General features: G+C 41.6%; 1 protein-coding gene across 2 annotated transcripts; it reads right to left on the reverse strand.

Annotated features, from left to right (window-relative positions):
- Nucleotides 1–1,494: 1,494 nt before the first annotated feature.
- On the reverse strand, nt 1,495–13,752 carry TTC14 (tetratricopeptide repeat domain 14). 2 transcript variants are annotated; one of them, XM_053460203.1, is made up of 12 exons: nt 13,564–13,752; nt 13,163–13,287; nt 11,388–11,587; nt 11,171–11,255; nt 10,920–11,049; nt 10,148–10,303; nt 9,953–10,024; nt 9,749–9,868; nt 4,038–4,160; nt 3,625–3,742; nt 2,905–3,005; nt 1,495–2,594 (listed from the first exon to the last, which is right to left on the reverse strand). In XM_053460203.1, the coding sequence occupies exons 1-12, from the start codon at nt 13,695–13,697 to the stop codon at nt 1,823–1,825; spliced, it is 2,136 nt and encodes a 711-aa protein (XP_053316178.1). In that variant the 5' UTR covers nt 13,698–13,752; the 3' UTR covers nt 1,495–1,822. The 2 variants fall into 2 exon arrangements, with proteins under 2 accessions (XP_053316178.1, XP_053316179.1); XM_053460204.1 differs by lacking the exon at nt 1,495–2,594 and having other exon boundaries at nt 2,905–2,988.
- Between the last annotated feature and the right edge of the window lie 14,142 nt (nt 13,753–27,894).

A 27,894-nucleotide genomic window follows, 5' to 3' on the forward strand; every position in this document is an offset into this window, starting at 1 on the left:
CTGGGAAGGCTTTCTACAAGATTTTGGAGAGTTTCTGTGGGAATTTTTGCCCATTAATCCCATAGAGCATTTGTGAGGTCAGGCACTGATGCAGAAGAAAGGTCTGCCTCTGTTCCAGTTTATCCCAAAGGTCTTTGATTGGGTGGAGGGCAGGGTTCTGCACGGGTCAGTCCATCTCTTTATGGACCTTGGTTTGTGCACTGGTGCGCAGTCATGCTAGAATGAAAGCGTAGCATCGTCCAAATTGTCTTGGTATGTTGCAGCATTACGATTTCCCTTCACTGGAAAGGGCCTAGCCCACCCCCCAACAGTCCCATTCTATTATCCCTCCCCAACCAAACTTTACAGTTGGCACAATGCAGTCAGGCAGGTAATGGGCTGCAGGCATCTGCCAAACCCATTAGACTGCCAGAGAAGCTGTCACTCCACAGAACACATTTCCGCTGCTCCAGAGACCAGTGGCAGCATGCTTTACACCACCCGTTGCTTACTCCCTGCAGTTTTTGTGCTGATATTAATGCCAGTGGAAGTTTGGAAAGCTTTAGCTATGGAATCGGCAGAGCATTGGCGATTTTTGTTTTTTTACGCACCATGCGCCTCATCACTCAGTGACTCCGCTCTGTGACTTTACATGTTCCTCCACTTCGTGGCTGAGTTGGTGCTGTTGCTAAAGCACTTCCACTTTCTACTTATATGACTTACAGTTGACTGTGGAGTATCTAGCAGGGATGAAATTTCACGAATGGATTTATTGCAGCGGTGGCATCCTATCGCAGTACCACACTTGAATTCACTGAGCTCTTTTCACAAAGGTTTCTAAATGCAGACAGCATGGAAAGGAGCTTCATTTTATACACCTGTCACAATGGGTCTGATTAAAACCTATAAAACTTGCATAAAAGAGCATTAAACATGGACTGGAAGAGTCACAATTAAACAAGAATGCTAAAAATATGGTACAAAATGCTCATTATTTAAGAGGTAAACACCTCTACCATGAAGAGGTTAGTTAAATGCAACATATTTTAAGTTTATGAAACAGGCCATTGGGATGATCAGAGGGTCTAAGACTGGTTCAAAGTTGGGGGGGGGGAATTGAGATATGGCGCTGTTATCTCGCAACCTATTAAAAGTGGAACACTTACGATATATACCAATCATATCCCTGGAGTTTTCATCACACCCCACAGAAGTTGGACCTGGACACAGCAAATACTTTATACACCCACACACTACAGGATTCTAGTGTTTAGCAGTGCCTACATAAACACCGATTATATACTCATCCCTGTACCTACAATATAAACACATTGTTAACAAGGAGTTGAAGTACCCCCGTTCTTAAGTTATTGGCTTTATTAACCCCCTTAAGGACAATGGGCGGTCCCTAAACCCATTGAAAGCAATGCATTTTGAGCCCGTACATGTACGGGCTGTCATTAAGGGGTTAAAAGATAATTTAATTGTAATCATAAAGTCTAATAAACATTAATGTTTACAAGAGCAAGAACTTTATTTTATTTTCAGTTGAACATTTAAAAATATGGCAGCAGTGGAAATAATTTAGTTCAATGATGTTACCATTTGGTCCATTAAGTACACAAGCTTGCAGAAATGACTTAGGGGTGACAAAGTTAGCTTTGCAGGAGACAACCCATGTTTTTAGACTGACTGGCATTTCTTTGAATACAACTTAAAACCCACACTGTAAGAATGCTTGCTTGAGATATAGCAAGTCAATATAGACTTTACAAGGTGCAAGGCACCCATGCTCAACAATACAAACATTTGCAGTATTTAAAGACAGATTTGGGAACCAAACTTATTTTCTTGGTTTGCTACCTTTTTCCTTCTGAAATTGAGCAATCTGGCTCAGAATATCATTTAAATTTCCAGAAGCAACCTTAGCGGTAGATGCATTTCCATTCTGATCATTTCCAGCTTTGCTTGGATTATCTTTGTGCAATCTATTTGTACTACCTTGCTGATCTAAGGGAGGCAATCTAGAAGTACTCCCGTGTCTCTTTTCAGAACTAGATTCTAACTTTCTGTTGTAGCACTTCTGGCCTTCGTGTTTGAAGTGATCATTAAGCATGTCATCTTTTTTGTGGTACGAGTCTACAGAATCCCTTCTACCAGACCTACTTTTAATACTGGTTGTCTCACTGTATGGTCTGCTGCTACTTGCTTGAGTCTTTGCACTGCTGTACGAATCCCGTGAATCTTCAGACCTACCTCCATAAGGTTCCACAGTTCCACAAGACGAGGTGGATAAAGAACGATTTCTTGCTTTGTCCATAGAGGACCTCCTTTGAAAGCCAGCTCTGTCCCTTTCTGCTATGATTTTCTGCACATCCGACTTGCGGTCAAGAAAGGATGATAGCGTGTCAGCAGGAGGGCTATACGAGTCTTCTTCCTTATGCGACACAGAGACAGAGGCACACTTCCTAGATTGGGTTGAAGATTCTGAATTTCTTTTGCGTCTCTTCTTTTTCTTCTTATGTTTTTTGTGACTATAGGAGGATGAACCCGAAGAACTAGATGTATCAGATAAGGAACTACTTGATGAAGACCGACGTCTGCACTTCCTTTTTCTAAAACACAAATAAAATGTACTTGTTCAACTATAGATTACGCAGTAACAGTATATACTATTGTATCTGATGGCATCACATCCTAAATCTCCTTTTGCTACCAAGACAGTTCAGTACCAGGGGATACAAAGATCAGTAAACGCTTTTTCTTTTTTTAATCCATCTCCCCAAACATTTGTCAAGCAGACAGAATTCTAAACACCACCACAAACAGGGTGAGTCCAAATGAAGGCCACTTTTTCTTACTGTCCGTATATTTAGTTTAAACACACCTCTGCTCAGGAACCTAGAAACAGGTTAAAAGGTGTACCTTATATCTTCTTTTAGGAGTTTGCGTAGTTTCTCAGCACTTGTTTCTATTTTCTTTTCTTTGGGTTTTTCATCCTGTTTCTCTCTTTTTTCCAAAGATTTCTTTTTTTAATCCCAGTCACATAAAAACAAAATGTTAATTAAAATATTCAAGAGTATAAGAACCAGTTAACCCGCCCAAAACACAGAACGATACAAATGGTTCATTTGCAGTTATGTAAAGCATTTAAAAATAGATGCAAGCAGGCATTTGATGAATCAAAGTATTTGTACACAAAATTTACAGCACCAAAAGCATTGTAATAAAGAAAAAAAAATTACACAAAATTCCAGAAATACCAAACAGATTATATTGCGTGTATTTTTTTTTTTTTATATATCAAAGATCAGTGTGTGGTAATTTATTTTATACAAACCAGTTTTCAATTGCCCCAGGTCCATTAGAAAAGCGGAGGTTTAGGAAGCACAGTCCAGTTTCCATATGGAGCAATAATGAATATCCACAGCAACCACCGTTCAAAGCAGGAAAGAGATACGTGTAAGAAAAAAAAAAAAGAAATCAGTATTGCAGGAAAACAAATACCTAGTCTTGTTCAGATAAACACAGAGGAGTTGTACAGTTGTTTTTTTGGTCATAACAACAACCTCCAAAAAAATAAAATAAAAAAAATAAGCAGCAAAATATATTTGTATAGGAATTGAGAGAATATAAAAGGATCACCTGCATGCGCTGGTGCACTTTGCTTAATGCTTCATCTGCTTCCGTAAATGTTTTGTCTAAGTTCAGTGCTTTGCTGTAATAACTTTCAGCATTTAGAAGTTTATCTTCTTCTTCCAGCCTAAGGGAAAAAAAAACCCCCTCATGTAATTTCTTTTAGGTTACTTGTAGGAGCGCCGACGAAGGTATGGAACCTAGAAGCTCTGCACAGTGTTTCACAACGCACACTATATAATGGATTCAAACTAAACTGTTCTAAGAGTAACAAGACCACTTTGAGGTGAGATTGGAGAATGCATGCCCTTAAAACCTCTACAATAATGAGTAGCAGGTTAACAGAATAGCCCATCTTTCTTTCTCACTGCAGAAAAGAGCAAGGTCTTCAATTTTGCTGGGATTTTAAATAAAATACTCACTGTCCACCTCTTTCCACAAGGGTCTGACAAAGATATTTTCTTGCATTACGATGTGTAGGGCAATTTTCCAGAGCAACTTCAAAATCTTGTATTGCTTTGTTTAGGCTTCCTTTTGTAGCATAGCTAAGAATAAGACAACACATTTAGAGCATGTTTCACATCAAACAATGGTTTATACATGCGAGAACACCTTTACTTTCAAGCTCTGACTTGGAAGTAAAGTAAAACTTTACTTGGAAAACTAATATGCGTTTCCCATGCTCCGCAAAGTGCTAATGCTTGGCTCAGCCCTTTTTTATTTGATGGTAGCATATAGGATCCTGAAACTTGCTGCTTGGGGAGAAAGAACAGGGGGTACCGCCAATACCTGTACATGCAACATTGATTTAACACCCATACACAAGCCTTGGACAGGTGTAAAAGGGATTGAATGACAAATTCATACCCCAGCCTGTCTCATGAGAAAAAAAAACACAGTAAAATGTAGTCACAGGTATAGATTTAACAGTATCTGTAACGATGCTTCCGAAAGAAATAGCCAGTTTCAGAAACAGGAAAGAAAGAATTCTTACCTGGGAATTCCTTTTCCTTGTCCATTTCCAGGTGGCACATGAGAAGAGAAGGCTCCGCCTACCAGGTAGGGCAGGAAATACTATAAAAAAAGGAGACCTCCCCCTTCCTCCCCAGTGTGGTTAAAAAGAAAGACTCAGGCAAATAATAGACAAGCAAAAGTAAATTTAATGGGTGGGAGTAAAAGTGTGCCACCTGGAAATGGACAAGGAAAAGGAATTCCCAGGTAAGAATTCTTTCTTTCCCTTGCCATTCCAGGTGGCACATGAGAAGATTTAGCGAGATAGGGAGGGAAGGATTCCAGTCTGCAGGACACGACGACCAAATTGAGACTCGTCAGAGAGATGAAGGTTCAGCCTGTAGTGCCTTACGAACGTATGAATCGACCTCCAGGTCGCTGCCTTGCAAATGAGAGACGGATTCACCCCGGAGAGTTCAGCCCAGGATGTCGAGACGGATCTGGTCGAGTGTGCCTTCAGGCCGGAGGGAGGCACTCTTCCCGCGGAGATGTAACATAAGGTGATTGCGTCCTTAAGCCAGCGGCTTATGGAAGCCCTGGACACTGCTCTGCCCGTGCGGGTCCCCGCAAAGGACAGGAAGAGTGCGTTGGATTTCTTCCAGGCGGATGTACGCAAGAGATAAGACAGGATACATCTCCGCAGGTCTAGCGAGTGGAGTTCCATGGACTCCACTCCAATCCATGGGATTCTTGGGATCCGGACATAACGTAGGTAAGACGATCTCCTGATCCGAAAGGAAAGGTGAGACAACTTTAGGGAGAAAACTCCGGTGGTAAACGGAGGATAACGCAGTCCGGCAGAATCTTGAGAAAAGGTTCCACTCTGGAGAGAACCTGGAGCTCACTCACCCTCCTAGCAGAAGCGAGTGCTACTAGAAGGACAACCTTGTAGGTGAGCAGCTTTAGAGAGGTATCCTCTAGAGGCTCAAAAGGAGATGTGGTGAGTTGGTGTAACACGAGGTTAAGGTCCCAAGGTGGAACCGACGGACGGAGCCTAGGGCGAAGTCTGCACATCCCCTTAGAAAAACTGGAGATCCAGGGATGGGAAGCCAGATTGGAGTCCAAGCAGTTGCTGAGAGCTGAGATCTGGACCTTGATAGTAGCAGGTTGTAACCCGTTATCAAAGCCGTCTTGTAAAAAGCGTAGCACCTCATGGATGGGTGGAGAGGATACTTCGTGCCCATAGCACCAGGTGATGAAACGTTTCCCAAACCTTCTGGTATTTAGCAGCCGTAGTTTTCTTGCGGCTGGAGAGAATCGTTTCCACTACCGATGAAGTTAATCCCCTTGAGGTCAGGATCTCCCTTCAGAAGCCATGCTGAGAGGTTGAGCCGGGAGGGATCTGGGTGGAGAACAGGGCCTTGAACGAGAATATCCCTCACCTGAGGAAGAAGCATGTGCTCGTCTATGGCCAGGTTGATAAGGTCCGAAAACCAGATTCTTCGAGGCCAGAAAGGAACAACCAGGATGACACTGAGGGTTTTCTCGAATCATCCGGAGCACTCTGGAAATAAGGGGAAGCCGAGGAAAAACATACGCGAGATCGAAATCCCAGGTCTGCGAGAGTGCTTCCAGGGCTCGGGGACGGCCGACTGGAGAGAGAGAAAAAAACTCCTGTACCTGTTCGGTTAGGTGCGTGGCCATCAGGTCTATCTGAGGAGTACCCCATTTCTCCGTGATGAAAGTGAAGACCCTTTTGTGTAAGGACCATTCTCCCGGAAGTACTGAGTTCCTGCTGAGGTAATCCGCCTCCTGATTCAGTGAACCCTTGAGATGAACCGCGGAGAGAATGCAGAGACTGAACTCCGCCCATCGGCAGATCTGAGCGGTCAGGGTCTGCAGGCGCCTGTTTCTGGTGCCATCTTGTTTGGACAGATAGGCTACAACGGTGACGTTGTCTGAAAGGATCCTGATGGACCTGTCGCAGGATTGTAGACCAGAACCTTAGAGCCCTCCAGACCGCTAACAGAAATTTGATGTGGAGGTCTGATTCCCGAGGAGACCAAGTTCCCTGGGTAATATAGCTTCCCATAACAGCACCCCAGCCTCTCAAACTGGCGTCGGTGGAAATTACCACCCAGACTCTCGTCTGCCAAGAGAGCCCCTGTGAGAGATTCTGGCTGTCAGCCACCATCCGAGTGACTCCCGAACGAAGGGGGAAAGTTGGACGTTCTTGCGAAAGGACGTCCTGGAGCGATCCCAGTGATCCAGCAGGAACTGTTGAGGAGGTCTTGCATGAGCAAGTGCCCAGGGAACCGCTGAGATGGAGGAGGTCATCAGGCCGAGCCAAGACATGATGGCTCTAATGGACACTGACTTGTTCGTTAGAACCGCTTGTGTGAATTCCCTCAATCTTGGGATCTTGTCCCGAGGGAGAAACGTCCTCTGTACGTGTGAATCGAGGATAATTCCCAGAAAGGTACGACGTCTGTTTGGAAGTAACTGTGACTTGAGTCTGTGTACTAGCCATCCTAGGTCGTGGAGGGTCCTGGGAAAAAACTCCAGATGTGACTGGAGCAAAGTTGCTGAGACCGCTACGAGGAGCCAATCGTCCAGATATGGGACCACCTTTATGCCTTTTTGCCTCAGGAAGGCCACGACCACCGACATGAGCTTCGTGAAGATCCGAGGTGCTGAAGCAATTCCAAATGGAAGAGCCCGAAACTGAAAATGTCGAATCGCTTGAGGTAATGGAACCGCCAGACGGAGGAATCTTGGTGGTCTCTTCTGATGGGAACATGTAAATAGGCATCCCGCAGATCTATGGTGACCATGAAGTCCCCTGAAGAAATGATCTCTGTGGCGGACTTCAGGGATTCCATCCGGAACCTGTTGTATCTGATACAGGTGTTCACCACCTGTAGGTTGATTATTAGCCTGAATTTCCCGGATGGCTTTGGACAAAGACTTGGGAGTAGGTTCCCTCTCCTATCTCTTGATGAGGAACCGGGACCAGAGCTCTTTCGAGAATTAAGTTGTTGAGCGTGGAGAAGAAACCCGATCTTTTCCAAGGATCTGCAGGGGGCATGGACAGCAGGAATTTCCGGGCAGGTAGGTGAGTAAGCTCCAGAGCATAGCCTTGTCCTATGATGCGAAGGACCCAGGGGTCTGAGGTGATCTCTTCCCAGGCATGAATGAAACCGGTCAACCTGCCCTCTACCTGAAGCCTGCTGGCGTCAGGACCTTCCTGCTTTACTGTCCCTGCCTCTTCCTCTTCCTCTCTGGAATCTCCCTCTTGCATAGGGTTTACCCCGAAAAGGACTGGTAGTCCTGATTGGAGGTTCAGGGCCTGTAGGACTCTCTCTCTCTTGGAGCTCTGTAATAACTCGATCTGAAACGAGGTGGTCCTTTCATCTGAGGTAACCAGTGCTTGTCCCCCGTGGTGGATTCTAGGATCGTGTCGAGATCGCTGCCGAAGAGGCTCCCCTGGGACGGAATGCTGCACAGCTTGTGTTTAGAGGCATTATCAGCAGACCATGACTTAAGCCAGAGTGCTCGCCTAGAAACCGCTGAAAGCGCAGTGGCTTTAGCAGACGTACGGATTGATTCAATGGAGGCATCAGAGATGAAATCAACTGCTAAGCAGGTGTCGGACAGGTTGCTAGCGACCTGCTCAGTCTCTCGAATAGCTGCAAAGTCTTCCACCGCCTGTTGGAGCCAGATTTAAATGGCTCTAGAAGTTGACGCCATAGCAATCGCTGGACGAAATTCGCCGCTGCTGCTTCAGAAGACCTTTTGGCAGACCTCAGCCCTCTGGTCCATGGGGTCTTTGAAATGGGCCGCGTCTACCAACGGAATGGCTATTTTTTTTTTTTTGTGGCCTTGGTTACTGCGGTGTCGAGTTTCGGGACTTCCCAGGCCTCAGAATTCTAATTATCGAAAGGAAAAAGCTTCTTGGTTCCCTAGAGTGACCCTGAAAAGGATCTGGTTTTGCAACTGGTATGTCCTCCTGTAGATTCAGAGTAGAGTTTCCCTGTTTCTGTAGTCATATTCAAAAGGGTGCCGAATAATCTTCCGGGTTAACCGGGAGGTAATTTGGTGGACCCTGCTGGTAAGGTTGTTGCAGGGGTGCCTGAGAGGGGCTTGCCATGGCTCGAAAACAGTCAAAGGTAGACTGAAGTTCCCCCTTCAACCAGGAGGTAAATTCCGTTGTGGAAACTTCTTTAGGCCGAGAGCAGGGGTTGCACGTTTTGACCGAAGGGTCATGCAGGGTCTTTTTGCAGGATGAACAGGCTTGTGTTTTGACTTTCCCACAGATTTCCTATGTGGGGAGGCTTCAGGAGGGATATCCTGATTTTTATCAGACATGACTGAGGAGAAGAAACACAAGCTGTAACTGTAGAAAACAATGGCATAGGCAACGTAAAACTTCTTCCAAGCAAAGAGGGCAACACCTACTTGAAATGGCAGTAGACAATCCTCAGGCACGGGCAGGCACAATAGCAGAGAGGTATATGCAAAACTACAGTGCAGAAACCAACAGCAAGGAAAGATCTTACCCATTCTGGCGTTGTATACAGAGGCATTTAGGTGCCCAGGGCCGGAAACCTCACATCCGGAAATTCCCAGCCAATTGACCTCTCGTGACCCCGGGTCGCTGCACCGGAAGTGAAGCCGATTGGGGATCTGAACATGTGCCGAGAAAACCGGCACAGCCGGTTAGAGATCTCCTCCTGCCGTGCCACACTCTGAGGATTCCCCGGGACGGAGTGAACCGGAGCCCGGGGATATACATCCCAGTGAGCCCCCTGGGCTGTGGGCAGAGCAAAACGAGGACTGAGCCTCGTGTGCGTTGCCGCGATACACGCGGAGTTGCAGCCTCCGAGGCTGCCGCACGAACCCTGGATCCACACGGGACCGCTGCCGGGTATCAGAAAAGGACGCCCCCCCGGGGCTCCGAGAAAACAAAAAAAGGAAGGAAAGGTAAGCTTCAGCCTAACCGCTACCTGAGTAGGGCAGGAAACAACACTGGGGAGGAAGGGGGAGGTCTCCTTTTTTTATAGTATTTCCTGCCCTACCTGGTAGGCGGAGCCTTCTCTTCTCATGTGCCACCTGGAATGGCAAGGGAAAAAACACATCTGCTTTATTATTAAAGCATATGTTTACAAGACTCATTACTTACAGTGCACCTCGCGCTACCAAAGCTTCAACATTTTTGGCATCAATTTCCAAAGCTTTATTATATTCATTCATAGCATCCACATGACGACCCATCTTAAAGTAATCAACTCCAATCTTCACGCTGAAGGACCAAAACAAAAATATATTAAAGGGAAGATAAAATGAGGTCTTGCGTCATTTTAACATACCAATGAGAATTACTTACCACTTTAGGGCCCATGAAGATGATTGTTTTTTCCTCAAACAAGGAGCATAATCTTGATCACAGAAATTTCCCCTGTATTAATAAATAAATTATTTAGGTCACTCACAGTGGAGCATTAATATAAGACTAACATATACAACTTGTTTGTGGTTCAGGAATTCGAGTAAGCAAAATGCACATGTTACTCTACAGTACCTTTGAAGGGCTCTAATGAAGGATGGTGGATTGGATTCATCTAGTCCTAGTTTACTAAGGAGAACCTCTACATACGATGGGTTAGAAAATGCTAAGGATTGCTGTAAAGTTTTTTCATAAGCGTTTCCACAGACATCAGACATTTCAGAACTTTTCCTGGAACAAAAGGATATGGAAGTATCAGAGCCCACAGCAATGCAAAAATGACCATACCCAGACAAGGAATAGTTAATGTTTCATGTATTTTCTAAGAATCTGATCAGGGAAGTAAAATATTCATTTTGAAGAACAGATGCAAAAATAGACATAATTGGTGCTCCAAAGACACTTTTTTGTAAAACAGCAACAGCAGTTTTCAGGCACTGTGCCACTGAGCTACCCAACTACCCTACTTCTGCAGGCAGTGACAATGGTAGGCCAGCAAGGGACCTCCTCAAACCAGCCCATGGACCTATAGAATCATGTAAGGCCTACCATGCAACCACCGCTTCCATGTGAATGCATTACACAACCTACTAGAGTGAAACACCAGGGTATGACATCATATTCTGGCAGTGTGGTTCAAGTGATTGTGAGGAGACTTCAAATGAAAGTTAGGTAGACTGTCTTGCTACCAACAACACCCACCCCCTCTCATTACTTTACGCACTGAAAAAAAATTACGAGTGCTTATGAGTGCTTGGAATTACTATAGTAAAGCTGACATTGCATAGTGAATAGGTTGTCACAGAAACAAAGGTAAACTTGTAGTTCCATATTTTTTTTTCCTTACCTGTAGTATTCAGGCATATCATCGACACTTATAACTCCCAGCTTAACAGATGACAAATGGCTTGGAAGAGCAGATTTGTGCAAAGACAGTGTCAGCTTTTCATGGTAACGGTCAATGTCTTTTACAGCAGCTGATAAAAAATGCAAATTAAAAGTTTTATAGATACTTGGAAGTAGTGGTCTCATAATATTTTTTATCCCCAATATGTTGATGTCAACTTAATTTCCAAGACAATGTCTAGTATACTTTACCTTGGATTAGGTCACCTATGTGATAATACGATAATGGGTCACCATGGCTACTTTGAGAAGGCACATCTCTAACGGGACACAAAGCCTATAAAATACATAATTATTGAATAATGTTTATACACACATAATATATATCTGAAATACATTTCATTTAGAACAACATGTTTCACAATTTAACACTCCAATATAATTCTGTATTACGTTTTTAAATCCTTACATTTATTTCCAATGTTGCTATGTCCCTTAAAATACCGCTGCTGATAGACATAAGCACCAAGAAAAAACCAAAATCACGTATAGAAGTTATCTTTCCAATGACAACATCACCACGCTCTATGTCTCGAAAGAACAATTCTCTCTTCTCCTCATTGGCAATCACCATGAACTGCTCCAAGGGGGGCATGACAGCATAATGGCCTGAAATAAATCATATTTGGAAATATTTAAAAAGTCCCATGGGAAAAAAAACCTTGTAAGATGCAGTGATGTAGCTTATCATTGGGTGCAATGGGCCACCATTACCTACAGACCAAAATAGGAGGTCAAGGCCATGTTTCCGTGTCTGCAGATGACACAAAGCTCTAAAGTAATACAATGTGAGCAGGATATTACAGTGCTGCAGAGGGATGTAAATAGACTGGGGGACTGGGCACACAAATGGCAGATGAAATTTAATATAGATAAATGCAAAGCATTAAACTTCGGGGTAAGGAATGCACAAGTAACTTCTCCTTGCTTGCTCCTTTATAAATCAAAAGTAAGACGGCACCTTGAATACACTGTGCAATTTGGGCATCTGTTATAAAGAAGGATATTATGAAACTGGAAAAGGTGCAGAGGCGGGCTACAAAATTAATAAAAGGAATGGAGCACTATAGTTATGAAGAAAGGTTAATTCATTTAAATCTGTTTGGTTTAGAAAAATGGTGCCTCAGAGGGGATATGATAGCATTATATAAATATACTCTGGGCCAATACAAAGCATTGTGTGGAAACCTATTCATAAACAGGACTATGCATAAGACACATGGTAACGCATTTAGACTGGAAGAAAGGAGATTTCGCCTTAAGGCAAAGGAAAGGGTTTTTTTTTTTTACAGTTAAGACACTAAGGATGTGGAATTCTCTGCCTGCAAAAGGTAGTTTTATCAGAGTCTGTACAAACGTTTAAAAAGCAACTGGATGGATACTTGGAAAACCATAATATTCAGGGATATATTTTTTAAATTATGGGGAAACAGCTTCTTGAACCAAGGAGAGATCTGTCTGCCATTCTGGGTCAGGAAGGATTTTTTTCCCTAGTTTGTTGCAAAATTGGAAAGAGCTACAAACGGGATCTTTTTTTTTGTCTTCTTTTGGATCAACAGTTGTCAGAAAGGCTTGATGGGACGCATGTCTTTTTTCAGGTTATGTAACTAAGTAACTATATTGTTGCAATGAGTTATTGTTGTAAGTCATGTGATTTTACCAGCTCAAAACAACACTCAGTTCATTCTTTATTTCATTGACAGGTAGTTCCTTCCTCAGTAGACTTTTATAAGTCTGATTAACAAGCCATGTTTATTTGGTACTATTGTATCACATGGAGTCAGGGTGTTTGCCTAGTACATTGTGTTGAGATAATGATGCAAAAGTACATACAGACTGCTAATATGCAGCTGCCTGAAGCCGTTTAAAAACCCACGCACGCAACACAAGTGTGAAAAGAACACATATTGCGCGGAAAGTTCCCCTTTATATGGAAACAGCATTCAGCGAGTCGCTCTACACTTTTTGTTGTGACATCACTTGGGCTGAAAGATCCTTTAGTCCATTTACAAAGTCACAAAGACTATGGCAATGTTACGGGCATTAGTTTCAATGTTTTTAAATATTCATTACCCTATGCAATGCTCAGATGCATCTTTTAGAGGCCATCAGAAATTCAATAAACAGATATACATACATACATACACACACATGCAGAAAAGGTTGTTTATATTCTAAGAATACCTTGCGTTGACTCCTGCGATTCCACATTCTCTTGTGGACCGGATTTCCATGACAGAGAAAAAAACAGATCTGCTTTCCTTGCAATAAATTGCTGTATTTCAAGATTATCTCCATTCCTCTCCTTCCTAATAAAAAAAACCCAGACATTTAACGGTAGATAAAAAGTAAATATATAAGCAACAGAAACTACACAGGAAATGCACCCTTAACATTTAATAAAGACTTTACAACTAGTGGGCTACTTAGCAGAGCACATATCAATACAATTATTTGATTAAAGGTGCAATATTAAGGTTTCGTATTTTTTCGTATTTTCGAATTTTTTACGTCATGCAACGTGTGCTTTCGACGCCTCACACCCCCTATAAACTCCATGACAGCATGCACCGCGCTATATTTACCTGTACTGGGGCCATTTAGCAAGGTCCCCGAGCAGCTGCTTAAACCCTGCGTGTTCATGTTGCTCACTCCTAAGCTGGGACAGAAGGGTAGGCCCGTGGTAGTTTAGGCACTGCTGGACTAAATCTTTATCCATATTGCAGTCTTCATAAACAGCTAGGTGGGTAACAATCCGCAACGACCATAGCCATCGCAGTATATCAACTGCGCAGGCGCGCCAATAAACACGCACGCTATTGGTAAATCGCAATGAAACATCTGATTGGTGGTTATAAGTAAAGCGATAAAACGATTGGCTCATATAGCCATGTGCATGCGGCCATTTTTCATTTGGGCAAAACAACTTATTGCTTTTACGGTGTGTTTGCGAATAGCCCATGGCTTAGGAATAGAGCCCATTGTAAATTTTATTACTGTTACCGATGCTTAGAACATGTGACTGAAGGTTAAAGTGCGCCTATAAAATACACTATTTTTCTAAAAGCCTTACGCAATTACAGGCATACCTTGATACATAACCAGAAGTAACACAACTTAAGTTTAATTGTAGAATCAATGTATAAAAACGTTAAATACTCTTCTGTTGTATTGCAGCCACCCAAACAGCACTGGCAGTTTATATCTTGTGTATATACATTCAGGAAGAAAGAAGAATATTAACCCCTTCGTGACAATGGCTGATTTTACTTTTTGTACCCGTTCGTTACAATGGCTGTTTTAACATTTCTGCGCTGCTCGTGTTTAGCTGTAATTGTCTTTCCCGTTTACTGAACCCACACAAGTTATATATTGTTTTTTTTTTCAGGACAAGAGGGGCTTTCTTTATATGTCATTATTTTAATTGTATCATATAATTTACTATATAAGAAATTGTATAAAATATGGTGAAAAATTTAGAAAAATTGGCTTTTTCTGACTTACTTGAAAAATCTTTTACTCATCTATAAGAGCTAATGAAAAAACCTGCTAAGTAGATTCAACTATTTGTCCAGAGTTTAGAAATACCCAATGTTTTTATGTTTTTTTCTGCACGTTATGTTCCTATGTACTTATTGAGTACTTATTGTACAAGTAGCATTTTGCTATTTCAAAACCATATTTTCCAGATCTGGTAATTCTTCCCCCCCATGTGCCATTTCGGGTATCTTTGAAGCTGGCCATCAAACCATATATTTACCCCATCAAACCATATATTTTTGAAGACTAGACACCCCAGGGTACTTCAAATGCTAGTATTTTAACTCTTTCCATGCACTAATTCTACCAACACTCTTTGCCAAATTTTGTGGTAGTCAATTTTTTGCATTTTTTTCACACACATTTTACTTCAGGTATGAATTTACAGAGGTATTTGTCTCTTTCACACAACACACCTATATGTGTTCAGCAACATCTCCCGAATACAGTGATACCACTCATGCATGGGTTTGCCTAGCTGTTTGGGGGCAAAAGGCATGCATTTGGGGCATGCACATTTTTTAATGTTGAACTTTGACATTTGGTGATCCACTGCCCATGCCCTATTTGGTACATCTCTGAGCTTGGCCAATTCAGTGTGCTCAATAAAAGCATATATTTCTGAAAACTAGACACCCCAGGGTATTTCAAATGCTGGTGTTTAACTCTTTGCATGCACACATTTTACTACCAGCCTTTGTCAAAATTTGCAGTAGTATTTTTTTGTGTGTATTTTTCCCACACACATTGTACTTTAGGTATGGATTTACAGCTCCTGGTATATGTCACTGTCACACAACACCCCAATATGTGTCCAGCAACATTTCCTGAGTACAGTGATACCCCACATGCATGGGTTTGTCGGGTTCTTTGGGGGCTAAAAAGCCACATTTGGGACATGTGCATTTTTGAAATTGGAAATTAGACGTGTGGTCATCCTTCCCCCCGTGTTAATTGGGATATTGTTGAACCCGGCCAATTCAACTTACCCCGTCAAATCATATATATATATATATATATATATATATATATATATATATATATATTTTATTTTTGTGGCCTTTTTTTTAACATTTTCTGGAAATGGAATGTTCCCTTGATGGTGACAGTCTCAGTTTAGGAGGCGATCGTTGATACATTTTTCTAGCCTTTAGAAATGTACTCTGTTATATTTTCAGAATATGCCAGTAGAGGGTACTCCAACACTTCCATGCAATGTTTCAAAGGTAGCACTTGGCTATCCATGGGAACCTTTTTTCTTGTAAGCAATTTTTATGGAAATAATGATAACCTATGCAATAAATGCTATTAAATTATGTTTCTGAAATGCTAAAATAGACTGTTTCCCAATAATTAAGAAAAATATGCTTTTTGATATCTAAACATTCTTGATTTCTATATCAACTCCTAGTTTGATCATTATGGTTTACTACATAGCTTTACAGTTGAAGTTTCCAATTGGCTTGGGTGCAAGGGGCAATAGTGTAGTTCTGGTGTAGAAGGATACATTTCAGGGTGTCAAGCTATAGACAAAAAATGCAACCAGAAGTAAAATGACCAGCAGTAACTGTAGGCACATGGAAGGGTCTATTCCACTGAAGCTCTGCCATCTTGAATGACTATAATTACATTACATTTATTTATAAAAGCGCCAGCAGATTCCGTAGCACTGTTACAATTAGTGGGATAAATTCTGGTCAGATTTCTGACTGCATGATGAAGTTATAGCACTCAGTATATGCATAACCCCTTGCATGTCTATAATTTCTCATGGTTAATGAAGAACTTGCCACAACGAGAAAGAAAGGAGCCCCATTCGTAGCACTCAATGAATACAGGTAAATTAGAAAAATACAAAATGTATTTCTTGTACAATCAAAATACGTTGGCATTTTTTCTGCTATTTAGTTGCTGAGAGGAGTTGCTGCTACTGTTATATTTATTGAGACTTTGTATCCTGAAGTTATAATTATTACTGATTGATGTGGTGGACCCTGGAAGAGTTCTATCAAGACAGTACAAAGTGTGATGTTAACTAAGTCTAAGAAGCGCAGACCGTTTTTGTTTTTTGTATACATTGTACAGCCAATACACTGTTTTTGCAGCATGCTTACACCTCTTTGGTAGGCCTCGTATTACACATCTGTATTATTTGAGCCTGTGACTAGCTTAGCGCACCGACATTTCTTCTTTTCCCTGTTTGCACATATTTGAGGTTGTTGGCTCCTCATCAGTCTGGTTGCAGCTTGCTGTCCAGGGGTTAATGGGGAGGAGGTTTAATTGCACCTCCCCCAACACATTAATAAGGTTTTGGTAGCCGTATAAACTGCTTTGTGTGCCCACTATGTAGGAGGTGAGAGTAGGATCTCACCCTATTGAGAGTGTGCCTTGACGTGGCGGGTGAGCGTAATTATGCTTTGGCCAATTCATATAACCAAAACCTCTCATTTATATTATGTTTATATATTTGTTGCCAACTTTATTAGAGTAAGAAGCCAGTTTTTGTTTTTTGTTAACTAAGTCTTCACACAGTGATACCGGTAATGGAGACCTGGGGGGATTCTTACCCCAAAAGTGTCTAATTTTGCTGCTAAATGGAACTGGGGGTGAAAGGGCTATGAGTTCTGTGATTTCAGCCTGGTAAAGCACTTAAGACCCCATGTTCAGATCATACGGAGTCATTACCTCCATAAAGGGGGATTTGGACCCAAGAAGCACCGTGTAGGTTTTAACTGTATATTGGCATCTATCACTGGCTTTTGGAATGGGGGATTTGGACCCTAGTAGTATGTTTATGTTATTATGAAGGAGCGAGGCAGGACACCACTCGAATAAGTGTGTTTTATTTTGAGTTGTTATACTGTTTTTTGATCCTATATACACTGAGAGTAGCTGCTTATTTGGACAAGGAGATAGCAACAGCTATTGAGTTATCCAGATGGCTCTAAGCCCAGCTGTTATACTATTACCACTGACTGGGGATCCAATTCAATTGGGATTATGCAGTTGCTTTAGCTTGGACTGACTGCTAACAGCATATTTCAATATGCTCCGTTTCTCAGCATTTAGTTTACTACGGCAGGATCTGTTATGTACTAATAGCATGCCTTTTCTTATTATTTGGTATTTGCTTATTATGTGTGGGGGAGGGTTTCTAGTTTTGCCTGTGGTTGAATCTTTTTAATCTTGATTTTAATCTTGATTCTACAACGAAGCCTTTTTGCATTTTTCTAATTTACCTGGATTCATTGAGTGCTGTGAATGGGGTTATTTTCTCATTGTAGTTTATATTACGGTAATTAACCCTTAGCACCCCCTAGCTTGGTTTGTGTTTATGAACAGGTGTACTTAGTTCTCTGGGAGCAGCTACCCATTCCCTTTTTTTTGTTTAAAGAAGAACTAACTCACGTTAAGTGTTGGCCCCAACATCACGACTTACCAGTGAGTGTTCTCGCTTGGAATTCCAGCCAACCAGGAATCGGTCTTTCTTTGTACTTACGGCAGCTGAAGTTGTAGACACAGTTTTATAAAGGACAGACCATGTCAGACTAACTTAATTGGATTCTATGAAGCAAAAAATATAGACCAGTAGTGTAGGGTCTTTCAGTAGATTATCTACAGTAGATTCGGTAGATTGACAGTTTATTAAATCATTTGATACAGTTTCTCATAAAAGGATGCTATACAAAATATTATACAGGCTGTACACTCACTACTTTACATTGTAGCAGAGTGTCATTTCTTCAGTGTTGTCACGTGAAAAGATATAATAAAATATTTAAATGTGAGGGGTGTACTCACTTTTGTGAGATACTGTTTATTAGAAATACATGCGCTAGACTTACTAGTTCAGATAATGTAGAAATATACTTTTTTAAGTGACATAGTATAACTTTATGGCCTTTTTAACTCTAAAATAATAATAATAATACAATATTGTTTTGTCATCAGCACTTTAATTCCGCCTTTGCAATTTAATTTTATGTTTTAAGTATCTTCCATTAAGAAAGTATAAGACATTTGCATTAATGCTCTGTGTATGTATAGTGCAATTTAGAAAATTCTATCATAAAAATGTAAGAATTTTATTAATCCCAGAAGGACTATCATTTTTATAATGCATTTAGGCATATTTTGTATGTTGCAGTTTAAACTTTATCATTTCCACTGAAAAGTTGCCAATATCAGTTGGTATTCAGTACATGAGTTTGAAGATATATAGGTGGTTTAAAATCAATGGCAAATAGCATGACCGATAATATTGGTTTAGTCAGGGGTTAAGGCTTTTGCTTGGGATGTAGTTTCAGTGAGAATACATTTTATTATTTTTGCTTAGGAAATGTTCACACAAAAACAAACAAAAAACATTAAAAATTGGGGTACAAAACCCACAAAGTAAAGGATAAATATAATAATTAACCCTCAATAAAAATAAGATCTACTACCATATAGGGTTAAAAATTAGGCAGAAATGAGGGCCGTAAATATGGGAATGGGGATTAGCCACTACACTATATTTGTCCATCTCCAGCTTAACTATAAAGATTCTGGTCCTTGACCCATTGGTATTTACTTATTGCTATCTGATATTATAGTGAAGCAAAAATCTACCAAACTATAATATAAAGCATGTTTACTAGTAAGTAAAAAACTTACCCATTATTTATTATTTACTTTTTTTTGGGGGGGGGATTGGTACCCCATTTTTTAATGGTTTCAAAAGTTATATTTTATTTGTTGTGGGGAATGCACAGATAGGTTTTAGGGAAACTATTTATCCAGCTTGGATTGTACATGGTTAGATTTACATACCTTCAAGCAAAGGAATGTAACAATATCATTATGTTCACTTTTTGTATCATTCTGTAGATGGAACAGGCTGGTTGTCAGAGCCCACATTCCTTATAAACTTTATTGAGTAATGTGATGAATTGATGGAAGTATATTAAATGGACTGATTAGCTTGTGAGTTTTCACACGTCAGATGAAGTGCTAAAGGTAGCAGGAATGAATGTTGCATTTAAGAGTACTCTTCAATGTAGCCTAATCATAGCAAAGAATGGCCATATCATTTGGCACAGCCATGCACAAGGGCTGCTCTTTGGAGCAAGCAGATTTATACATTAATACAAATTTTATTCTAAGATGCTGGTTAAATTCAAATGTAAGTATCTGTAAGTAGAAGTCTTTCCATTCATTTTAGCACTGTCATTCAGTGCAGATCCAAGTTCTGCTGTCTCCTTTTTTAAAACTATATTCAAGCTAACTATGTAAGGCATGCTATATTCCTGATTCCATTATCTGACTGCTTCTTGTTGCATATTCTGCATAACCCCAGTCATTCTTTCATCTAAATAAATATGTTAGAAATGTTTTTACAACGTAAGAGAGATAACTAAGATAAGCTATGTGTATGAGTCGATGTAACACTACTGCCAATGTTTTAAAAAGTGTTCTTGTGAAACACAATTCTTGCGGTTACAGTTGTAACAAACGTAAAGATTCAAGATACAATGCAGGTTTTTCTTAAGGATGCATAGACAAGGGATCCTTACTATACAAATCTACTCCTGTATTTTTAAATATTCTTACTTATATAAATACTAGGGCTGAAACAACGAATCGATAAAATCGATAATAATCGATTATGAAAATCGTTGTCAATGAATAAGGTTGAGGAAAAGAGGAGCTGCAGCAGAGGAGATAGAGACACAAGAAAGGTAAGGAAACATTGTGACAGTGTTAGAAAGCACAAAGCATGTGTATGATGGCCTACTGATGGAGTGATAGGAGTTATTGTGTACCACCAGCTCAGCATAAAGTGATCAGAGTTATGCTGTACCACTGTCGATGTCTGGCTCAGTATATGGTGATGGCAGTTATGCTGTATGGCTAGCAATGTCCTGCTCAGTATAAAGTGATGGTAGTTATGCTGTACCACAGTCAATGTCTGGCTCAGTACATAGTGATGGCAGTCATGCTCTACCACCATCAATGTCTGGCTCAGTATATATAGTGATGGCAATTATGCTGTACCACAGTCGATGCCTGGCTCAGTATATAGTGATGGCAGTTATGCTGTACCACTGTCAATGTCTGGCTCAGTATATATTGATGGCAGTTAGGCTGTACCACCGTCAATGTCAGGCACAGTATATAGTGATTGCAGTTATGGTGTACCACCATCAATGTCTGGCAAAGTATATAGTGAGGACAGTTATGCTATACCACCGTCAATGTCTGATACGATATATATAGTTATGCTGTCCCAATATCTTGCTCAGTATATATTGATGGCAATTATGGTGTACCATGATAAATGTCTGGCTTAGTATATAGTAATGGCAGTTAGGCTGAACCACAGTTAATGTCTGACTCAGAATATATTGATGGCAGTTATGTTAATTATATATAGCGCATGATTCATGGGGGACGTATTACTATATAATATATGGAGTTGCTTCAGAAGTGCCTACAGGGAACACCTGCAGTGCATGAACTTGGTACTTTTTTAAATTGTACAGGCTTTTTTTCATTACTGTCTGAATTTAGTTAAAAAACGAACATGTCTTGCAAATATTTTGCTTGTAAAAGCATTTTTATGTTTCTTTCCCACAAGCATCTTGAAAAAGGTGCCAAATGTCCTGGAGCTGGCTAAAAATAAATGGTCTATTTCAGTTCAGAAAATACACATCAGAAAAAATAAATGTGTGTGTGTATATATATATATATATATATATATATATATATATATATAACTTAAATAACCTGAACTATGTTTGGAATCAACTTCTACAGTCTTTCCACAACACAATTAGTCCAGGCTCCAAAAACCACATATTATTGGAACATTTTAGCTTTTCCGAAAGATGCATTTAAAGTTGCTGTTAACACTTCTAGTCTCCCTCCTGCTTTCAGTCTGTACTGGTGTCCAGTAATATTTGTTTAACCAGTGTTTACACCAGGGGCATTGCTAGGTCTCCAAAAGAGAGAGCCCACAGCAGATTTGATAAAAGTGGAGTCCGCTTTGGAAATGGTCGCTACACACACTGCACATACGTACCGTATTGGCTCGGATATAGGCCGCCCCCGTATATAGGCCGCACCCTAAAAGTTTGGTGCTTTTTTAAAGAAAAAGTTTTTTTCTTTAAAAAAGCACCAAAAAAAACATGCTGCCACTCTGTCCTCCCTCCCCGAGATACGCTGCCGCTGTCCTCCCTCCCCGAGATATGCTGCCGCTGTCCTCCCTCCCCGAGATATGCTGCCGCTGTCCTCCCTCCCCAAGATACGCTGCCGCTGTCCTACCTCCCCGAGATACGCTGCCGCTGTCCTCCTCTGCCCCCCCCTCCTCGACTTACCGGAGCAGACTCCCGGGTGTCTTGCGGGGCCGGCGAGGGACATCTACGCAATACGCGTATGCAACTTCCGGTACCGGAAGTTGCATGCGCGTATTGCGTAGATGTCTCCCGCCGGCCCCGCAAGACACCCGGGAGTCTGCTCCGGTAAGTGGGGGGTGGGCAGAGGTAAAACACTTATATAACCTCCCGTGCCGGCACCCCCCCCGTGGGAAGTGCTGGCAGGGGAGGCTGTCTGAGCGTATCGGGGAGAAGGATGCAGGTCCCCTGCACCGCTGCGGGGGGTCTGTATCTTAACCCCGCTGCCTGCCCGGCGCCCGGGACTGCATGTCCCGGGCGTCGGGCGCTAGACCCCGAATATAGGCCGCACCCCCACTTTAAAAACTTAAAGTGGGGGAAAAAAGTGCGGCCTATATTCGAGCCAATACGGTATATATTTGCAATTATGGTATACTTATGAAATATTATATATCATATATATATTATGATTTTCCAGCAACCTCTGTGAAATATGCATCCAAGTCTATCTGCTTTAGAAATCAATTTTAACTCTAGAATATGTACATAAGGACTTGCCCCAGACCCTGATTATATCCACAAGGTTTGCTCCAACACTCAGATTTCACTCACGGGATTTGCCCCAGCACCCGGATTGCACCCACAGGGTTTGCCCAGACTGCATCAGCAAGATTTACCCCGCACCCAGATTGCACCCACAGTGGTTTTCTCTCAGAGTCTCAGGTCTCGTCTTGATCTTCCCTTTTCTAGTGATCTCTTCCATTTCTCTTTATCTCAGCTCTTCCTTTGTTCTTTAGCTCTCCTCTTCTTTCCCTTTATCTTTCAATTTCCGCCCTATGTCTTCTCATCTTTATCTCTCATTTCTATCACTTTCCTTTCTGCTTATCTCTTCCTTTTTTTAGCACTCTTTGTTCTCTATCATCCCACATTTCTCTTTATCTATCATCCTATTTCGGTCTCCCCTTTTGCTTTATTTCTCTTTTCTCTCGTTTCTCTTTATCATTCCTCCTCTTTCTCATTGCCTCACCCCCTTTCCCGTCATTCCCATTTTTGTATATCCCCCTGCTCTTTCTCACCCCTTCTCTTTCTCTCTCCCTTTTCTTTGGAAAATGGGAAACATATGGGAATGAGCCCATCGAAATCATGTAGAAAACATTTTCTTTTTATAATTTCTATAAAAACAAAGAGTAAAAGCACATTGTGCAGTATCCAAAAGTTGTATAGAATATATATGGTTAAAACCTATTACAGGAATTAAAGGCACTCCAACTAGTGGTGTGCAAAACAGCAATATATATATGGCTCCAAATGGCAGAAAAACTTCTTCTAATAGGACCCAGTCTGTCAATGGAACCGCCATTTGACCAAAAAGTGAAGATTGTTCCTCCAAATGTGGTATAAATGAGCTTCCTCAACGCATTTCACCAGCTATGCGCTAGCTTCTTCAGGAGTAATAAATAAATATATAGTAATTATTAAAAGAAGATGTTTTCTACATAATTTTGATGGGCTCATTTACCATGGAGTCTTTGTAATATTTCACCTTTACTCACACTTCTGTATTTCTATTTATTTTTGTTTCCCACATCCAGTCCACATCTATCTTTTGCTGTACTTGAGGAAGTACTTTTGGGGATCGCTGCAGAACTAGCAGGGGAGTTATTTTTCCAATATTGGTGTACACGTTCATGTGGAGTGTGAGTTGTCCAGCCACATACCAGCGCCCTGACATAGCAGCTGATGTTAACCAGAACTTGGAGATATTCTACAGGCACCCTGGCGCAAACATGAGACATAGCACTGGAATCATGTGCAGGATGCTGCAGGCTGGTAGTATGGAAGCTAAGCAGAGTACAGGAGAAACATAGCAAGCAAGGGGGACAGAACAAGGATCAGGGGACAGGGAGACCGAGCAAGAAACATAACCAGACAAGACATACATAATACAGGGCACAACAGGGAACAAGACAAGGAATACTCAAGCTCCGACATGAACAGGACAGAACACCCCTCTACCGGGGATACAGGACAGGACACCCCTCTACTGGGGATACAGGACACCCCTCTACCGGGGATACAGGACAGGAAAACAAAGCACAGAGCTGCCCAGACTAACCAGGCTACACATAACAGAATACACAGAAACCACAAGACCAAACAGGACTAGCCTAGGACTATAAGATAACTATTGGAGATTCCGTCACATTTTATGGCCATAGTATGCTTAACCCACCACTACGCCGAAGTACTCCAATATACGGTGGGTCCTAACGCTAAACCCTTCCTACAGAGGTACTAAACAAACCAAACATGAAATCCAAACACATATCAGAGAGACATACCTGTAGACTGCAGACTGAGACAAGCAGAACACACGGGTAGGGAACATCTTATAAAGGAAACAGAGCCGAAGCAAAGAGCAAGACTGGAATCAAGGAATCAGAGGTTCAGGACAGAGCATATGGAAATCCAGAAATGGACCACAGCAAGACTGGCAAACAAAAGGTATGCAGCTCCGCAGCCTGGATGGGGCCTGACACCTCCACTGCCTACAAGACGATCATTCTTCATGTCTCAAGGGGACCAAAGGCAACTGCAGAGTTTATAGATGCTGCTGTGGACTGTGCTGAATTTCCTTTTGGGCGATAGTAATATTCCTGTTGTCCCTTCCTGTATTTATCAACTATATTAGTATAGTTTTCTGGTTTCCTTTTATTACTTATATTTCTGTTTAATTGCCCAAATATTTAGACTGGGAAGCCATAGCTTGCCCTGGACTGCTGATGTATTATGGTTGGGCAAAAGATGAAAATCTGCAAATAGTTGATTCCATTCAAACACAATAATGTTGGTATCTTGTATATGTTTTTTGGTTTGTGAGGTGTTAAACCCTATGTGAGGGAACTCAATAAGTGACAATATATTTATTATATATTTCTGTATTTTCTGAGATTCAGAGGTAGACACTACTGAACTGATCATGGCTGCAGACCGCCTTGCTCTCGAGTTAGCATCAGAGCTCCAGCTTCTGTATCAGAAACAACCCTCTGATGATGGCCTCCTGCAATGCCTCAGACCTAATGGCGGACAGAACTGACTCAATGTCCATGCCATTAGTTGTCTCCCAATGCACTGGCAGCTAAGCTGTTAGCAAATTGTTGATTTCAAAGGAAGGAGGTAGGTAGCACCCCTTATATGACCTGCTGGACAGGACTTCTCCCCTCGTCACTATCGCATCACTACCAACCTTCCCCTACTTCTTACACTTTCCATACATTCACACATGCCTTACACCATACAGACATCATCAATCTTGATTTGTACCTGTAATTTTAAGTTATTTACCTGTAATACATTCATATGTGTTATCTATACATGAATAATAAATGGCAACATAGAACTATGTGTGTAGCTTCTCTGAGAGTCAAAATGAAATGAATGGCAAAAAAAGAAGTTACTCAATCATTTGGCAGTAAAATTAAAATAGCTTTTATCTCCTCCAACAAGCTAATAGCTAATAGCAGATCAAGGAGCCATGCTAACATTAAAAACCCTGTAGAAAGAACAACTTAAAATCTTGTCTGTCTACTTATTTCCAACTACCTGTCACAGTGCTTACCATTGTTTGACGGAACAATGGTCAGAAATGGAAGACCATTTTCCCTTGTAAGGTTTTGTGGAAGCAGTCTGGGCCAAGCAGAACTTTGCAAATTTATAATTGCTATAATAAATCATCCAGATAAATATAGGACAAAATAGGTCTGAGTTGTCGTAATGCTCAAAAGGTTCAAAGTGTTCGTAGGAATTGTTTTGAAGAAACCTTTAGTATAAATGCCTTTATAAAACTGACTTTGCAGAGAGAAATATTTCATGTAAGCATCACCAAATAGATCCCAGAGCGGCTGGTAAAGCATAATATGAAGGAGCAAATAAATACTTGGGAATACATATAATGGGAAGACATTGAGGATATTTACCTACAATAATTGGCTAAACTCTAACAGAATAGGCAGACAAATAATTTGCAAAATGCACATCAGTTTACTGGGTAGGGGAGGCAAGTATTTTAGTGCTTTTTGAGTAGGACAAAGTGATAAAAAAGCTGGTGTAGGATAGTTCAGACTAACATAACATTAAAGCTAGGGCCAGCTGTAGGGTTTGTGCGCTCCTACCGGGTGCTGGTATGGACCAAGGTCAGTTGAGGCAATCACGTTGCTAACTGCTGCATTAAAAAAAAACACACACACAAGGGAGTAAGAAAAAAAAAATTTGGTAGCAAAGGCCTTCACCTCAGTGCGTCTATACATAAGATGTATAAAGTAGTGATGAGTATTTGTGACATTGCATCCTAGCAGTCATCGGGGGTGCCCTTAGTCCAGGACAAGTGGGTTTAATGCATTGGGGCCCACACTTAGGGTGGCCCTGTTGTCCTTTTGTCTATCACAACTGGCCCTCACATTTGTTGTCTCTGTATCTTTAAGATATGATGTAATATCTCAGTGTGTCAGGACCGGCACAGGAGAGTTACACCAACTGAGGGTTTACAAAGATGTGAAGATTCTGGGTAAAAATAGGCAGTCCATTATCTATACAAGGTCATAGAAGATACCGTATTTGCTCAATTATAAGACAAGGTTTTTTCCAGAGCAAATGCTCTGAAAAATACCCCTCGTCTTATAATCGGGGTCGTCTTATAATCAGACCTCAGCTAGGTCTGACTATGAGACTAAGATACAGATCCCCCGCAGCGATGCAGGGGACCTGGATCCTCCTGTCCCCCCCACCCACACTTAACGGTACTTCTGAGTCCCCGGTGCTTAGTCCGGGCAGCGTGTCAGAGATCTGTGCCCCATAATATGCCTTTTAAACCCCTAAATGCCAGAGTGGCATATAGGGGTATAAGGCAATTCTGGAGGCAGAGTGGCACATAGGGGTATAAGGCAATTCTGGAGGAAGAGTGGCACATAGGGGGTCAAAAGGCATATCATGGGGCACAGTGGCATTTAGAGGGTTAAAAGGCATATCATGGGGCACAGTGGCATATGGGGGTATAAGGCATTTCTGGGGCAGAGTGGCAAGCCAGGGGGCAGATGTGCATAACTGGAGGGGCAGGTTGAAAATAAAGGAAATAAAAGCAAAATATTTTTCTTTTTTTCATAAATTGATATTCAGATTTTGGGGGGTCGTCTTATAATCAGGGTCGTCTTATAATCGAGCAAATACGGTAATATAAGGTCACCCGGGGGCAGTGATGTCTCATGCGGCCAAGTTACACAGAGCTGAGGTTTGCACCTCTAAGTTCCAAACAGACCCTTCAAACAATATCAGCCAAAAAAAATAAAAAGAATTGTTGGGAGCTTCATAAAATGTGTTTTCTTGGCTGATCAGCTGTACTGCATGGAGTCAACTTTAAATCTGGTGAAGGTATAATGTTCTTCTGCTTTTTTTTATTGTCTGTGTTGGCCCCCTTAACTTCAATGAATTGAAATCTTGCAGCATACAATTAAATTTTAGACAATTCTGAGCTTCCTGCTTTATGGCAACAGTTCGAGCAAGGTGCTTTCTTTTTTCAGCATACACAAGCAATCTTCATACAGAACTCATTTATGATCGGTATAGAGGAATTTGAATAGCCAGAACACCGCCCTGACTTCAACCTCCTTGAACAACAACTGCAAACCAGGCTCAGGGCCGGCCCTACAATGGAGCCGACTGGGGCAATTGCCCCAGGCGGCACTTTAGAAGGGGCGGCACTTTGCCGCCCCAAGCGCTTTTTTTTGTTTTTTTTTTTGAAGCGGAGGAGAGAGAGGGGCACCGAGTGGGTTTCGCTTACCCGTTCGGTGCCCCTCTCTCTCCTCTGCGGCGAGTCTCCCTGTGCGGTCTCGGTGCCGGCTTGTAATGCAGAGCGCCGGAAGTGACGTCAATTTCCGGCGCTCAGCATTACAAGCCGGCACCGTGGCAGTGCAGGGAGACTCGCCGCAGGACTGTTTAAAGGTAAGTACC

Source organism: Spea bombifrons, chromosome 3 (genome assembly GCF_027358695.1).
Source record: "Spea bombifrons isolate aSpeBom1 chromosome 3, aSpeBom1.2.pri, whole genome shotgun sequence".
In the NCBI taxonomy this organism is placed as follows: domain Eukaryota; kingdom Metazoa; phylum Chordata; class Amphibia; order Anura; family Pelobatidae; genus Spea; species Spea bombifrons.